General features: G+C 34.4%; 1 protein-coding gene and 1 non-coding gene across 3 annotated transcripts in view; both read right to left on the bottom strand.

Annotated features, from left to right (window-relative positions):
• The window catches only part of IPO7 (importin 7), a 46,678-nt gene that overhangs the window by 3,288 nt on the left and 26,822 nt on the right, over window positions 1-16,568 (bottom strand). Inside the window, exons 7-24 of one of the 2 annotated variants that reach the window (XM_074273282.1) lie at window positions 15,360-15,454; window positions 15,159-15,243; window positions 13,594-13,728; window positions 10,867-10,966; window positions 9,101-9,177; window positions 8,740-8,856; window positions 7,804-7,893; window positions 7,226-7,391; window positions 6,291-6,451; window positions 5,598-5,726; window positions 5,294-5,360; window positions 5,069-5,194; window positions 4,567-4,664; window positions 3,824-3,919; window positions 3,288-3,508; window positions 3,000-3,205; window positions 1,020-1,226; window positions 236-352 (exon numbers count right to left, since the gene is read on the bottom strand). In XM_074273282.1, the coding sequence (XP_074129383.1) occupies window positions 236-352; window positions 1,020-1,226; window positions 3,000-3,205; window positions 3,288-3,508; window positions 3,824-3,919; window positions 4,567-4,664; window positions 5,069-5,194; window positions 5,294-5,360; window positions 5,598-5,726; window positions 6,291-6,451; window positions 7,226-7,391; window positions 7,804-7,893; window positions 8,740-8,856; window positions 9,101-9,177; window positions 10,867-10,966; window positions 13,594-13,728; window positions 15,159-15,243; window positions 15,360-15,454 (2,293 nt within the window). The remainder of the gene's footprint in view (window positions 1-235; window positions 353-1,019; window positions 1,227-2,999; window positions 3,206-3,287; window positions 3,509-3,823; window positions 3,920-4,566; window positions 4,665-5,068; window positions 5,195-5,293; window positions 5,361-5,597; window positions 5,727-6,290; window positions 6,452-7,225; window positions 7,392-7,803; window positions 7,894-8,739; window positions 8,857-9,100; window positions 9,178-10,866; window positions 10,967-13,593; window positions 13,729-15,158; window positions 15,244-15,359; window positions 15,455-16,568) is intronic. The other variant, XM_074273283.1, reaches the window with a different exon arrangement.
• LOC141548093 (small nucleolar RNA SNORA23) lies at window positions 7,511-7,693 on the bottom strand. Its single transcript, XR_012483797.1, has one exon. It is a non-coding gene; the product is annotated as a small nucleolar RNA SNORA23 (small nucleolar RNA).

Here is a 16,568-nt window from a genome sequence, read left to right as displayed (position 1 = left end):
ACAGAAAGCAATTTGGTGACTGTGTACTCAATATATTCAACTATGATTAATGAAATGATAAGGATAATTACTTTATCATTACAAATATATTGCCAATGATATAAATCACATTAACCACGTGGTTTTGTAAGAAACAACATAAATTTACATTTCATGCAAAAGGACTTTTTTTTAACTTCAAAAATATGCAAAATTATCCAGGGCAGTCAAAAAATAATAAAGCATATGAAAGTACCATGGGCTGCTCGTCTCTGGTCTGCCAGAGTTGCTATGTCTTGTAACTGTTTTCTTTGTTCTTCATTAAGACCATGAGTCAGAGCTTGATACCACACAGGATTACGACTCTGAATAGCTTTGAAATAGAAAACAAAATAAAAAAAAGAGGTTTCAAGAATTATTGAAATTAGAGTCAGCGTTTCAAGTATTCTTGTTGTTTTCTAGGACCCCGTACTATAATTCAAAAGAACTGACCTATATTTTATAGTTTTTTAGCAAGTACTTATTAAAGATTGAGTAATAAATCTACTTATCTTGGGGAAGCTTTCAGTTTTGAATTGTTCAATACAACTATGTGGAAGAGTACCATTTTGTTCCTCCCATGTAAATTCTCTTATTCCTTGTTCAATAAAACCTCAATATTTATATACACAATGAAATATACTTATGGATTCAGCTTCCACAGTTACATGGAATGATAAACATGAAAATGTAAAGAAAACTACACTGGCCTGTTTCCTAAAATCACAAGGCAAATTGATTTTTTTGGACATTTATTCAACATTCAGCACAACTGGCATTATGTATAAAATAAAGTGATTTATTATGTTTGTGCGGGTTGTTAAAATTAGCCAAAATTAAATCTAAGCATTAAATACCTGTTCTGAATAGTGAAATTTATTTAAAATTTGAAAATAATTCACAAATGTTCTTTTAGATCAAGAAATTTTAGATTACTTAATTACCTGTTTTTAGGAATGGAATTAATTAGTACAGAAAGTATAGTATTTGGAATTACTTACTCTGAAATATAGCTTTAAATATCTGATACTCGTCAACAGGGTTCTCTTCATCATCAATGATTGTGGAATAGCCTTCCAGGGCAGTTTCTTCTGCATCATCTTCTTCCCACTCTTCATCGTCTCCATCTTCTCCTGCCTGCTTAGCCAGAATCTCTAAATATTCTTGCCCATCCTCATCAATATCATCTTCATCACTTCCAAGCTCTTCTGTCAAAGGACAGGAATGGTTTAAACTTGGGAAGATCATTAACACTATTAAAGTCCAAAACTAAATAAATTTCAGGAATTATTATCCTGAAGTCCCATTATAAAAGCAGACTTATAAGTAGGTTATTAATGACAATCTCAAAAGAAAATGTAAATACTATTGCAGTTACAAAAAAACAAAAAAAAAACAAAAAAAAAACTACCCCAAATCCACAAACCAAGTACTTAATACTTCCTACAGAAGCTTGCAGGTGATTTATCATTACTAAAAGGGACCTTTAGAGATCATCAACTATATGCTCACTAATTATTCCTTCATTTTACATTAAAAAAAAAAAAAAAAGATGCAAAATTCTACACATCTTAAAATAAGGCCTCAATTTCAAATTCAATTCTCTTTCCCCTATGAGATTGTATATTATCTATTATCATCCTGGAACTTAATGTATCATTAGAAACTAAAATTTCTATGCCTAAAATTGCCATTCAGATCAGTTATAGCATGTTGGAGTGTTATAGAATTTAGTCTAAAGTCATCTAGATGAGGAAATTAGAGTCAGAAATTAATTGGCAAATCTAAGGTCAGACAGATAAGGAAGCAGTGTTTTCCAAGTACAAATATACAAAGCAGAATTAGCCTGCAGTACATTTTTATTCCTAAGCCAAAAAATTCCCCGATTACCACAAAAGTCCATCTTTCTTCAAATATTTAAATGTTCAAGAATGATTTCTCCATAACTTTTTCCTTCTTTTCACCAAACTTTCACCTCACTCAATATTTCATTTCAGAAATTCCTAAACTAACACAAAGGATACAGAAAACAACAACTAACATGCTTACCGCATCAAAAAGGAGTTTATGTTGACAAAGACTAGAGCAGTTTATTTAGGAAACTCAGCTCTAAGTAAACCCCCTCATTTTATTAAATTTGAATCAGGTTTCTTACTGCACCTCCTCCCTCAAAGTGGCATTTGGTCTTTTCCAAAAGTCACCAATCAGGTCCCTACTACCAGCTCATTAGAATAGTGTACCCATCGTCCACTTGATTTACCTTTGCACAGCAGGTGGGCTGGAATGTTAGTATGGAGGAGGGTGCTGAGAGAGGTTGTTACAACTAATCCAACCTGAAGAGCAACGCATTTAGTAAATACTCTGTTATCTGACACTTGATAAATCAGAAATCTCAACTAGTACTTCTGGCCTTGTTCAGGACAAGTATTCTGTAAGTGCTTCCTTAATGCTCAAAGAGACTTTCCCATGCATATGAAGAAATCTCCACTAACCAGACTTATCTGAGAAATAAGTAAAAAACCAAATCCCAAAATCCCCTACCTGGATAAAAGTTTATTATACATTTCATTTTTTAAAAATGCCTTTAAATCCTGTGTATTTATAACAGAATGTTTAATTCCCAAGTGCATAATTTTTATGGCAAAAGTATTTTGGGGGCCTAGCTCAAGAAAATATTTAACTGATTCAAATACAAGCGATATTTTCTGTAAAATACAAAGCTGTACAAATATTCACTAAAAATGTATTATTTTTCTTGTGTCCAAGCCTAATTTCTTCCTATCAGAGTGATTAACCACAAACTATTAAAGCTGGAAGGGGTCTTGGAGAACATTTTGACCCACAAGATGAAAATAGGGTGTCAGACAGAACACATCTTGCTCAAAGGTTTTATCAGGTTCCTGATCTGTAACAGTCAGTGTCCTTACTACCAAACACGAGACTAGAACAGTTGGGGACTCTTAACAGTTTAATCCCCTTACCTGTTTCTTCATCATCATCAGCTTCATCATCTTCATCACTATCATTTTCATGCTCTGCATGACAAGCATATGCTCTTTTTAACCCATTAAATAAAAGGATAAAGGCTGGAAGAATTTGTCCCGAAACCTGATTTAAAACTTGCGGTATTTGTTCCAAGTCAATAAGAGCACACAAGCCTAGAACACACATCTTTCTATCATGAAGCCTAAAAACAAAAACAGAAGTTTAGTGGAAAAAAGGTTTTCACAAAATTGATAAGATGCAATTCTCCTTATTAAGTCACTTACCCCAAGAAACAATCAACATCATTAAGCCACTGTGTAATAAAGTGATTTGTGACTGGTTCAACGTTGTTGGGAAACCGAAGATTTTCTAAGGTGTTGAGGAGCAGATGAGGATTGTAATAGAGAGCTGCAATGGCCACCTGAAGACACATTGTTCGGAGCTCACTTGTTTTGACCTCTCTGGTGAGTCTCTCCAGTGCAGCTTCCACAAACAAGGGAATACACTGCAAAGTATTAAAAAGCAATGCCAGTAAAGACCATATCAAAATCATTTCAAAACCATTAAAATCAATTTTAAATCTGAATATAATATTAATATTATTATGATCAAACTCTGGTAGCTGCCTGAAGCCTTAGTTTTCTATTAAAAACAAGAAACAATTCTGGCTGGGGGAAAAAAGCTTTTTAGACTCAAAATATAATACTGAATTTTTCCAAAAGGATTTGAATGATGGACTATATGCAAAATTTCATAACTTTAAATATGTCTGGAATTCCCTAATTGCTCAAAAGTCAACTGTAATTATAATATTACTAACCTGATCAATGCCACGGCCTTTGCATTGTAGAATGATAACTTCCAACAATTTGGCTGCATGACATTCTGCATCTTCTCCTGCTACTCCTGTCAAGACCTACCAAAATACAAAAGTAGAATGAAGCTTCTGGAGATGAAGTCAGAGTAGGCTGGATACTGCATAGCCTATTTTAATGACCTGAAATATCCTCATTGTGCCTGCTCCTTCCTGAATAAAGCCTTGGGGCAACAAAGGAGATTCATCAAAAAGGCTAGTACTAATTAGTTATCAAACACTATTCACATGATACTAAAAGTATTTGAGCCAATTTAAAATGTTCCTTTCTACCCTATCAAAAGGGAAATGTTTTAGAGACTTTTGCAGAATACCAATAAATAACAAGATTTAGCAAATATCACCTAATTTCCCCTATCCCCGCATATATTATTACACAAGTGAAGAGAGTATTTTTGGCCTAGCACAATGAATGATGGATAATATGCTTAGAATGTTTAAAATCTCCACTACATATTTATTGCTCTTTCCACAAAAGCACAATGCTTCTCAAAAAGTCACAATTAAGCTGACCTACAGGTTTTTAAGCTCCTTGAAAAATTTAAAAGCATTTTTCTAAAGAATATTGTGATAAGATAGTAAAAATATATTTCTCCTTTAAGGCTTAAAAAACTTGCTAGAGGAACCTACTGTTAAATAACATGCTTTCTTCTAGCACTTGAGCAGGTACACTAATTCTGGGTACTTACCTTTTTGCACATGCTGTATATCATTTCAAGATATTTGGTGTCTGACAAAAGCGTGTCTGTGTCCACAGTTACATAATTATGAAGAAGAGGCATCATATCTATGTTAAATAAAAATCATCATAAATAAATACAGATTTACAAAACAATCCTCTGCACTATGCTTTTTAATTAACTGTTCTCTACTCCATTATACTCACTGGAATCAAGGCATTATTTTTATTTTTATTTTTCCAGATTGCCAATTCTGAATGGAAAAAATTTTGGGGGGAATGAGGCAATTAGGTTATGTCACTTGCCCAGAGTCACACAAGCAAGACATATTAGGTGTTGTCTGAGGCCAGATTTGAACTAAGTCCTCCTAACTTCAGGACTACTTCTCTATCCAACTATACCAACTAGTAGTCCTGTCCGGTTTTCTTTAAAAAAAACTATCTGTAAAACAATTGGTATTACAAAAAAACAAAAACAAATACGCCATAATATTTCAAAGTTGCCTTCTAACCTGTAAAGTAATCAAATCCATCCTGCTGAAAGACTTCAAAAACAAGAGGCAAAAGCTGCCACATTTGTGGAGAGACTTGTTGACAGGTCAAACTGTGAGCTAAAGAAAAGATTTCCTCATAGAACTCTGAAACAAACAGAATGAATTTTGAAGGAGTTATTCCTTGCCGACATAAAATTGGAATTTATTACAACTTATTCCATATAAAGGCATACACTCACATACCTAAAACATGCTGTTGCAAAACAGTACCAATGACCTGCAAACAGATGCCTTCTAGCTGTTGTGTTATCTGAAAGAGAAAGAGAAATAAAATCATAACATTAGAATCCATGAAATAACTTAGGTTTCTGCCTCCAAAACACCTAGAATATCACAATTTTAAAATAAACAGAATCAGAGATTTAAGGAAGCTTGCCCAAATTAAAATACAGGAAAATAGCTAGATAAGTCAAAAGAATTGCCCATATTCTTCTCATAACAAACCATGAAATATTAGAGAAATACGCATTGGCAATAGTTTTCTCACCTCTTTATGATCTTCCACCACACTAAGAAGTGTATCAATTGTATTTAAGATTCCCATGGCTGTTACTGCTTTATCATCACTTCCTTCTTCATCTGGCCCAGTCTGGATTACCTGGTTAAATGTCATGGCCTAGAATAATAGAATATGTCTGATTAATTTTAACCAACACAAAGCATTACCTCTCTTAAATACTTGTCCATAATGACTCAATATCTTCAAATCATGGAAACCTATTAAAACAAAATGCCTTCTTGAAATGTGTTTCAATTTATCCAAGTAGAGGTAATTTTAAGATGGATAATTCATTTTAAAAGAAACACCATTGTCAGTCATTAACTAAACTACTATATAGTCACTTCTAATCTAAGAAATAAGATATCCCCTCCTAATATCAAAAAAACACAGCTACTAGGCCTAGAATACTGTTTTAACAGGGACAGCAAGCCTTTGCTGATAAGAGTGAAGCATCTTAGCATGTTAGTATTTTATGAAGTATGGGGTTTATTTAGGTTATAAAATTATGATTTCCTGCATATAGGAAAACCTATATTAGATAACACCTATGGAAAATGTGATATTTCTGTGTAAATGCCCAAATTAGATGTAACCACCATGTAAATCAGAATTTTCACAAAGATCCCTAGGAATCAATGATCTGAGCTGTACCACAGTGTGCAAGAATGAAATACTTACCAAGTGTTGTGTCATTTCAACAGCAATAGGAGTAACCTCTTCACTGTACTCGCATATCATTTTCTGAATCACATTGGTAAGATCATCGTTTTCTGTTTCTCTTATGATATGAAGAAGAGCCTGCATGACAGGTCTAATGAATGGTGTAATATATTCCTTAGCTGCAAAACAAAAAAGAACTCCCATTACTCATGTATTACTTCTTGACTTATCACAATGGCACTCAGAAAAGGTATTTTAACCTCAACTTTAAATAGGGACACTGAAAAAGGGTCACGCAACTCAAATTTGGGGACACTGAAAATCAAACACTCCATCTTCTGGCTCAAAAGACTATCAGTGTTTCTTACCTTCCCACTTCTACACTCTGCCTTCAAATGGTTTGAGAAGAGAAAATGATACCCCTGGTGATAAGAAAGCTGGGCTTCTATGCCCCATGGCCCAGAGTCACAGCTTTAGTATGTCTAGGAGGGAGGCACCAAAAGACTTCCATTTAAAACTCTATCTCTATGTATAATTTCACTCACACACACACACACAAAATTATGGCAAGATTTATCATAGACTGTGAAATAAAAAGCATGAGGAAAATATACACAAAGTGTAGGTAAAAGATAAATGGAAAGAACAAAAACCCTTGAAATAATGGTGTATAATTATGAACAAATTTTTCCCCTAAGAAAGAGATGCGAAAATCAGTTGTCAGTAAATGTAGTGGTTAGTTTCTCAGAATTTCAAAATTCATTTTTTTCCTTTGGTACTAAATCGGAATGCCATTCCAGGGGGAGGGAAGGATATATTTGGAAAGAAAGGAGATATGTAAATCATAGTAATAAGTATACATTTTAAAGGCATCAATAAAATAAAATGAGTTAATGTAGAAATTCAACTTTACAAATACAGTTTTTCAACCAAATTACTTTCTAATATTTTACCTTTTTCCTGATTGCTAATCAGAACTTGAAGGGCAATAGCAGCTTCTACTTTCACAGGCATCTCTCTATCATCAATCAGACAGCGTCTTGTCAATTCCAAGGCTGTCTGAAGGTTCTGGTCACTCTTAAACTTCACTTCACAGAAATAATGAAGCACCCAGCAAGCCTTTAAAAGATGTGGTTAACAAGTAAAAATGCCTTATTTCAACCATATAGAAGAATGATGCTATTTTATGAAAAAGAGAAGTCCTATCATAACAAAGTGTTATTTGTAGCTCAAAATTTTTATGTCTGGGAGTTTGGAGGCTGACCAGTGGTAGGTTTGTCCAAAAAGACGTCACTAGGCCAGTACTATGATCCCAAGTTTCTCTCTGGCTGCAGGATTATGTGTGGGCAGCAGCATCTGAATGCAAAACACAAACAGACAATGCTACCAGACACAGATGGAAACTGTGCACACAAGGCTGCAGCCATTTAGCAAATCTACGTATAACAGACAATCCAAAGAAACCATACACACATTATTAAGGACCAAAAGTAAGTATTTTGAAGAAAAACAAGCTTTAAAACATGCTTACCCTTGCTCTCATGTAGCCTAGTTCACTGCTGAAGAGAGGGAACACATGATTCTGCAACATGTACTCCATCTGATCTTTGTAGATCTTTTTCTGTTGAAATAAAACAATCATTACTTCTTTCTGACCAAATTACTCTTTTTTCAAAAAGACAATTTAAGGCGAAAATTAAAGTTGAACTTCGCAATGACCAAAAAAAGCCTCTACTACTCTCTTTGTAGTCATCTATCAGGTTTGATACAAAAATCTAACTCCCCATGGTTAATATATCACTTAGAAGTTTTCAAAACTGTGTTTGTATAGATGTGCATATATGCACATCTATACAAAATCCACCCTCAGTTTATTAAAGCAAATCAGTTACAAAAACGTGTTTAACAAACCTCTGATTTCACACTGTGTGTATTTACAGAAGGAGGGAATCTGAAGGAACAGCCCTCAAACCAGAAAGATCACTGAGAACCTTAGTGCCACAGAGCTCAAAGCTAACAGGGGTCAAGAATAGGACCAGAACTCCCATCTCTTGTTGAATTGCCCCACTTTTTATCCCTATCATTGTAAAATGAACCTAACAAATAATGGTCTACCATGAAAATGTGTTTTCCCAAATTAGCTTGCAGTTTTAAAAAAATCTTATTTTAAATACCCAAGAATTTAAAATTTATTGAATTCTTTTCTAAGGTAAACAATTCTTTTGTAATTCAAATATTCTCTCTGGAATTTCTTTCTACTTTTTAAGCTCACAGCTATTCCATATTTGAATTAAAAGCAAGGCCTACCAGTCACAAAGGCCTGATTTTCCTCGAATGTCAATGGCATACACATATATCCATGATGCATCAATTAACAAAACCAACTGGGTGTTCAGGATATCATTCACAAAAAGGGCTGCAGTGCCTCCACATTCTCCCTCCCTCCCCCCCCCCCCAATCTCTATACCTTTAGCAGTATTTCAGCCAAAGAACCAATCATATGCAGAGCACCATCTTTTTTCCGAGGATCAGCATTTGGCTCTGTAAGAATCTGATAGCAAAATCCCATTGTCTTCTGTAAGACCTAGATTAAAGACAAAAGACAACATGCTGAGTACTCAAAAACAAGATTTTATTTTCTCCCAGAAAATTAAAAAAAAAACCCCACAAAAAAACAAAAAAACAAAAAAAAAAACCATTCATGATGGACCTACAATGGGCAGCAACAATATAAGGAAAAAGAAAATCATATGAAAATTATCAATTTGTCTTTGGACATATTTTAAAGCAATCAATCAATGGCTGCACATAGGATTTTGGTCTCTTACCTCTTTTCTCTTACTACAGGCTGTAAATAAGAGGGTCTGGGCAGCAGTAGTTGGAGAAATGAAGTCCTCAAACACATCTACAGGACAAATTGTACTGTAAGACTAAGAACATCTTAAATCATAACAATCCTCGGCATTTAACACAATTTATAAAAAAATTATTTGTTCATAACATAGTTTTCCTAGTTTCTTCACAAAGTGTAGAGATAGATGCTACAGATGTTCCCTCAAGTTCCTAAATTTCCAACTTTGGTAGGCCCCCTCAGTCAAAAGGTATGAACTACTTTACTGTTCCACTCATACTGAGCTCATCATAACCCAAATGTTCCACTTCCCTAATTATGTCATTCCCTTATACTTTCATGATCTATTAATGTTCGTTCCTCCAAAAAAAAATTCTTCACGCTCAACAAAACCTTCTCAGACCATTTTCCCTGTTCTTACTATACTCTCCAAATCAACCCAATATTGAAGGCTTCTCAATATTACCCAATTCTCTATTTGAGAGTACTCTCAAATTTCTTGCTCTTTTGTCTTGTTGTCCAACATAAGTACTAGGGATTCTGACAAGGGCCACCTTTACTCCTACTCATTGTTGAAGAACACAGATGGAAGCAATCTCACTAACTGGGTATAATGAGGGAAAGGAAAGGGGAACCCCATTTCTCGGTGCATAGATCCCATGAGGCACAATGTCCCCTGTAAATGAATTTACAGGCCTGAAAATCTAGATTGATAAATAAAAGGTTTGTTGTAGAAATTTCGAAGTAAAGCTCAGTTAGACAGACGCCAGAGGTGGCCACTGGACGGGCAGAAACTCTTACATGGCTGGAAGGATACCATGTGTTGGCTGAGAGAGCTCCTGCAAAGAGAGCGCTTTGGCTCTTTTATACCTAGAAGATGATGGGCAGTACCCCCAAGTTCTTGGCGGGCTTTTCGGTTAGCTCAGATCAAGTGAGGGCTGAGGGAAGCTGAGCTTATAGTGGGGCTGGGCCTGGATATTCAAAGGGTGCCTTTGACCAGGATTTGTGAATAAAGGTCAGCCATGGGTTGGGCAATTAGAAAGGAATCTTAAAGGGACCTCAACCCCCATCAATTACATTATGAATTCCTTTTATCAGGCTTTGACCAGGCCATCCTTTTACTTCCCTCTAATTGATTCTGTATTTTACTCCCCACAGAGTCTATTCCAATTTTCTTTTCCCTCTCCAATCTTCCTGTAATTCCTCTTCCTTCCCCATCCTCTCAACTGACACTAAATTTCCTGAGAAGATCCATTCAAAGTGAGCTTTTTCTAGGGCATATTACCATCATACCCTAGGATTTTTATTCTTCTATTAACAGACTCTATCACTGATCTGACAGCCCCGTTTTAGACTTTCTTCTTCTGAATTCTCTCCCACTTATCTAATGTGAGTATCATTTCTTTTCAACTTTAAAATGTAGATATCAAGGTTTCTGTACAGTTCAATGGAAAGCCAACTACTTACGCTCTATCATGTTACAGAACAGCAGTGTGAAGATAACATAACAGACCTCATATAATGTTAATTTTACAGGAGGAACATATATATTCAATACTTTGTAATATTTTATGACTAATTTTGTATTCATGCTTTCATGTCTTCAAAATTAAATAATGCAATTAATAAGACTAGAGAGACAAACACACAGAAAAATAAAGCACACTTAATATAGAAACATGGCACTCTATAGACCAAAAGCTGGGATGCAATTTATGTTTTTTAAATGTCCCAAGTCCTTACCAAACTTCATGCGTATATACTCATAAGGATCTTCTTGCCAGAGCTCCTCATCAGCATCTGTATAGCACATCAATGGAAAAATAACATCTTGGATAATGCCCTGTAATTTAAAAGTTAAAAGTGACCATTTTGGATTTGAAAGGCTATTATTCTTTAAACTCTATAATGTATAAATCTTACTAAAAAGAAGTCATTTGTCTCAATGAATTATCTATCTAATGAGTTATGTTGATTCTTTTTTCAACTTGCAATAAATTTATGAGGATTTGCAAGCACATATTAGAAATGAATCTGATGTGAAGTTTTGCCTGCAGGTTGTTTCCTATCATTTAGCTTTAGATCTATGATGGTAGCCAGTTATCAAAAACAGTTATAGGAGGAAGAGCAAATGTAGTTGGTGCTTAAAATTTTTAAAACTGGATTATTTTTATTTTTAAATTTATTTAAAATTACATTTGAGGACCATGCAGTCCAATCATCTGATTTCATTGATGAGAAAAGTAATGTTGAGGAAAGTTAATGTGACTTTCTCAACATTGTACAAGTATCAGAGGCAAGTCTTAAATACAGGTTCTCTGATCCTAGAGCCAGTTATGTTTTTCACAATTCCAAGACTTTAAATGAGAAAAATGTACTCCAAATATAAAGATTAAATCTCATGTTGAGTGGGGCACTCTCAGAAGAACCCAGAAAGCCCTTCATGAACTCAAAGTTACAGTGATATTGTAGGATGATCACCTGGTAATGCTATTGCTATTCTCAGCAATACAAGATTCAAGGCTACTATAAAGGATGAAAAATACTATCCATAACCAAAAAAAGAACTGAGTCTAAATACAAATTGAAGTATACTTTTTTCCTTGAATTTTTTGGAGAGGGGCTTTATGTTATCTTTTCACAACATGACTTTTATGGAATTTTGCATAATTTCACATGGGCCTTCTCAATGGGAAGGAGGAAGGGAGAGAATCTGAAATTTATATTAGAAAATATAAAAAGTGATTTAGGCATAAAGAGGGAGATAATAAATAGATTAGAGGAACAGAGGATAATCTACCTCTCAGACTTGTGGAGGAGGAAGGAATTTATGACCAGAGGAGAACTAGAGATCATTATTGATCACAAAATAGAAGATTTTGATTACATCAAACTAAAAAGTTTCTGTACAAATAATACTAATGCAAACAAGATTAGAAGGGAAGTAACAAATTGGGAAAATATTTTTAAAAACAAAGGTTCTGACAAAGGTCTCATTTCCAAAATATATAGAGAACTGACCATAATTTATAAGAAACCAAACCATTCTCCAATTGATAAATGGTCAAAGGATATGAACAGACAATTCTCAGAGGAAGAAATTGAAACTATATCCACTCACATGAAAGAGTGTTCCAAATCACTACTGATCAGAGAAATGCAAATTAAGACCACTCTGAGATACCACTACACACCTGTCAGATTGGCTAAGATGACAGGAACAAATAATGACAAATGTTGGAGGGGATGTGGGGAAATTGGGACACTAATACATTGCTGGTGGAGTTGTGAAAGAATCCAGCCATTCTGGAGAGCAATCTGGAATTATGCCCAAAAAGTTATCAAACTGTGCATACCCTTTGACCCAGCAGCGCTACTACTGGGATTATATCCCAAAGAAATACTAAAGAGCGGAAAGAGACATATATGTGCCAAAATGTTTGTGGCAGCTCTTTTTGTTGTAGCTAGAAACTGGAAGATGAATGGATGTCCATCAGTTGGAGAATGGTTGGGTAAATTGTGGTATATGAAAGTTATGGAATATTATTGCTCAGTAAGAAATGACCAGCAGGAGGAATACAGAGAGGGTTGGAGAGACTTAAATCAACTGATGCTGAGTGAAATGAGCAGAACCAGAAGATCACTGTATACTTCAACAACGATACTGTATGAGGATGTATTCTGATGGAAGTGGAAATCTTCAACATAAAGAAGATCCAACTCACTTCCAGTTGATCAATGATGGACAGAGGTAGATACACCCAGAGAAGAAACACTGGGAGGGGAATGTAAATTGTTAGCACTAATATCTGTCTGCCCAGGTTGCATGTACCTTCGGATTCTAATGTTTATTGTGCAACAAGAAAATGATATTCACACACATGTATTGTACTTAGACTATATTGTAACACATGTAAAATGTATGGTATTGCCTGTCGTCGGGGGGAGGGAATAAGGGAGGGGGGGTAATTTGGAAAAATGAATACAAGGGATAATATTATAAAATATATATATATATATATAATAAAAAAAATTAAAAAAAAAAATATATCAATCTGCAAAATTAAAATTTTAATAACGTTTCCAAAGTTACATATTAGTTGGATTGAAGTTCTGCCACTGGTAGATTATTTTTAATACTGATGTTCTTTTTCTTTCTCTTTTGTAGATATTTTCATTTTTACATCTAGCCAGGTATAATAAAAAAAAGTAAATGTAAAAAAAAAAAAAAAATATATATATATATATATATATATATATATATATAAAAAGTGTAATTAGGTAAACTGAATCATAATATCATTGAGTAAATAAAAACCGTACTCAGGTGATTTTAAAGTTTCTCTCTATTCTATTTCTCTACACACACACACACACACACACACACACACACACACACACACACACACACACACACGCACACGCACACACAATTCTTTTAACAGCCCATCTTTAAAAGAGAGTCTTTACTTGTATATGAGGTTTCAGGTTCTTCCATGTGACAGCATGGGACACTCCTTGATTGATATAGTTCAGTGTCTGCTGTAGAACTCGAGGAGCCATATATTGTTTTTCTTTGTATTGATACAGCACCTTTAACAATACCTATACAATGCAAAAACAAGACAGAAATTATTTACCAATAAAAGTATAACACCCAAATCATACACCAAAATAATATTTCTTGTATCATAAATCATGATACCTTTCAGAAGACATATTTTTTAATATGGCCAAAGGAATTATTTTAACTTGACTATGCATATTTTCAGGAATGATTGTTTTTCTTTTTCTCAATAGGGAGTGTAGAAAGGATAAGTAAGGAAAATAAATTTCTGTTGCTTTAAAATTAAAACTTAAAATTATAGGAGGAAGAGTAAATTTAGTTGGTGCTTAAAGAATACTTAAAATTTTTAAACTGGATTACCTTTATTTTAAAACAGCATTTATTAGGTCAGTCTAAATGTATGAAAAAATTTATTAAAATTTAAAGTATATTGTAAAGATCCTATTATGACAAAGTATGGTTTGAAAAAGGTAAACAGAAGGGGCAGCTAGGTGGCACAGTGGTTAGAGCACCAGCCCTGAAGTCAGGAGGACCTGAGTTCAAATCAGATCTCAGTCACTTAACTCTTCCTAGCTGTGTGACCCTGGGCAAGTCACTTAACCCCAATTGTCTCAGAGGGGAAAAAAAGGAAATAGAAAAAAAAAAAAAAAAAAGATTATATACGTTAAAGAAAAGTTAAGAACAGACTGTCAAGGTTATTAAGCAAAGAAAACAAGAAAACTAAGGAACATAATATAAATAAATCTTCAAGAATTGCTGAATTTCCTACAAATTTTCTTCAAATTTTTACTGGATGATTTCCATGAACTGCTGTGGTCAAAAATATTAAGAAGTAGTCATTATTTACCTACTCTGTGCCAGGCACTGTGCCAAACTCATGGCATACAAAGAAAAAGATAGCCCTTGCTCTCAAGGAGCACACACTATAATAGTAATGACAACAAGCAAACTATGTACAAGCAAACTACATAATAAGCAGAATGAAATAATCAACAGACTAAGGAGTTGGGGGGGGAAATCAAAATTTATTTAAAAAGGTGGGGTTATTTCTAGGACTTCAAGGAAGAAAAGAGGAAGAAATGAAGAGAAAGTTCTCTACATGGAGAACACCAGTGAAAAACAAAAGAACTGTACTGCAGGAAATGACAGTAATTGAATCAAGACTGGAAAGGCAGGAAGGGACAGGGATGTAAAAGGCTCTGAATGACAAAGAGAGCATTTTGCATTTGATTCAATGGGAGGCCCAGAATAGAGGGCTGCCATATTCAGACTTCGTGGCTGATATTTCTGATAATTGAGTCACCTCTCTTTATTAGTTAAACTAATGGTTAAGTGAGAGACTAATTTCAGTGTCCAAATATAAAGCCTTCTCATGTCTGCAAATTATCACAAGAACTGAATTTCAGTCAAATCCAGAAATGCTATCAAGGAAGTATCACTGCTTATATCTAAGATAAGGGTTTTTTACCTGCTGGACACCAACTGCAAATGCTTTTAGGAACACTTCAGCAAATTCATTATACTCCTTGGAAACATTGCCAGGACTTCCATACCTAAAACAAAGTTAAGATTCTCCAATAACATTTTGCTGTGCTTTAAGATAATTCCATCTTAAGGAGTTTGGGGGGAAAACATTTTTAAATTACTGGTCACAAGGCAACAAACTTACCTTTCAAAAAGCCTTGCTAAGATATGTAAAGCCCACTTCTTGCATTTCCACCATGGTAATTCTGGCCGATCATCCTCTTCAACTTGAAGGGTTTCCTTTTGGAAGAGATTTTATTTATAATTACATTAAAAAATTCTATTATGTTACAACCATTACCTGTAGAAACCAAAAGTTATTCCCAATGGATAAATCTTCCATTAAAAAAATCCCAAGGTAGGAGTGATTAACAGTACTTCCAATGTGGGTAAACTTCCAGTATTATGGTGATGTACTTCTAAAAAACTTCCAGATAAGGTGATGGGCACTAAGAGGAAACATCACCCCAATTATTACTAGTGAGAACTTTAAAATTTGAAATTCCACAAGGAACTCTGATTCAAACAATAAATTTTAAAAATACTTGGAATTCTTCCTTCATTTAAAATATCCAAAGTGCTATAGCATGCAAATATCAGAACCAAAAGAACAAAGCAGCAATAACTGTGGAACCCTGCCATCTAAAAACAGTTATTTTGGGCCCTTTCCTTGAGAAAGGTGGGATGGCTAGGCAGCTTCAGAGTCAGAAAACCCTGATCAAGCCCTGCTTGCAACACATACTAGTTCAATGACCGGACACAATCAATCCAGACTAATAAATATCTCATTCTTAAAAATGTCTCATTTTAGAAGATCCAATTCACTTCCAGCTGATCAATCATGGACAGAAACAACTACACTCAGAGAAGGAACACTGGGAATTGAATGTAAAATATTAGCACTACTGTCTATCTACCCAGGTTACTTATACCCTTCGGAATCCAATACTTAACGTGCAACAAGAAAATTGGATTTACACACATATATTATATCTAGGTAATACTATAACACATGTAAAATGTATGAGATTGCCTGTCATCTAGGGGAGGGAGTAGAGGGAGGGAGGGGAAAATCTGGAAAAAATGAATACAAGGGATAGTGTTATTAAAAAATTACTCATGCATATATACTGTCAAAAAAGGTATAATTATAACATTAACTAAAAAAAAAATGTCTCATTCTAAAGTTTGGATTTCTCTGTGGAGTTCTCTACACTAATAAAAAGCCAAAGACAAATTCTCCTCAAAAAGGCTCTCAAAGAAAAGGGCTTTTTACTAACCCACCATGATATTCTTTCAAGAACTAATTCTGAAAATAAGGTCTGCAATCTGTACCACAGTCTGAAGACACCTG

The sequence above is a fragment of the Sminthopsis crassicaudata genome, chromosome 6 (genome assembly GCF_048593235.1).
Source record: "Sminthopsis crassicaudata isolate SCR6 chromosome 6, ASM4859323v1, whole genome shotgun sequence".
Classification (NCBI taxonomy): Eukaryota; Metazoa; Chordata; class Mammalia; order Dasyuromorphia; family Dasyuridae; genus Sminthopsis; species Sminthopsis crassicaudata.
This window is presented reverse-complemented; position numbering and strand designations above follow the sequence as displayed.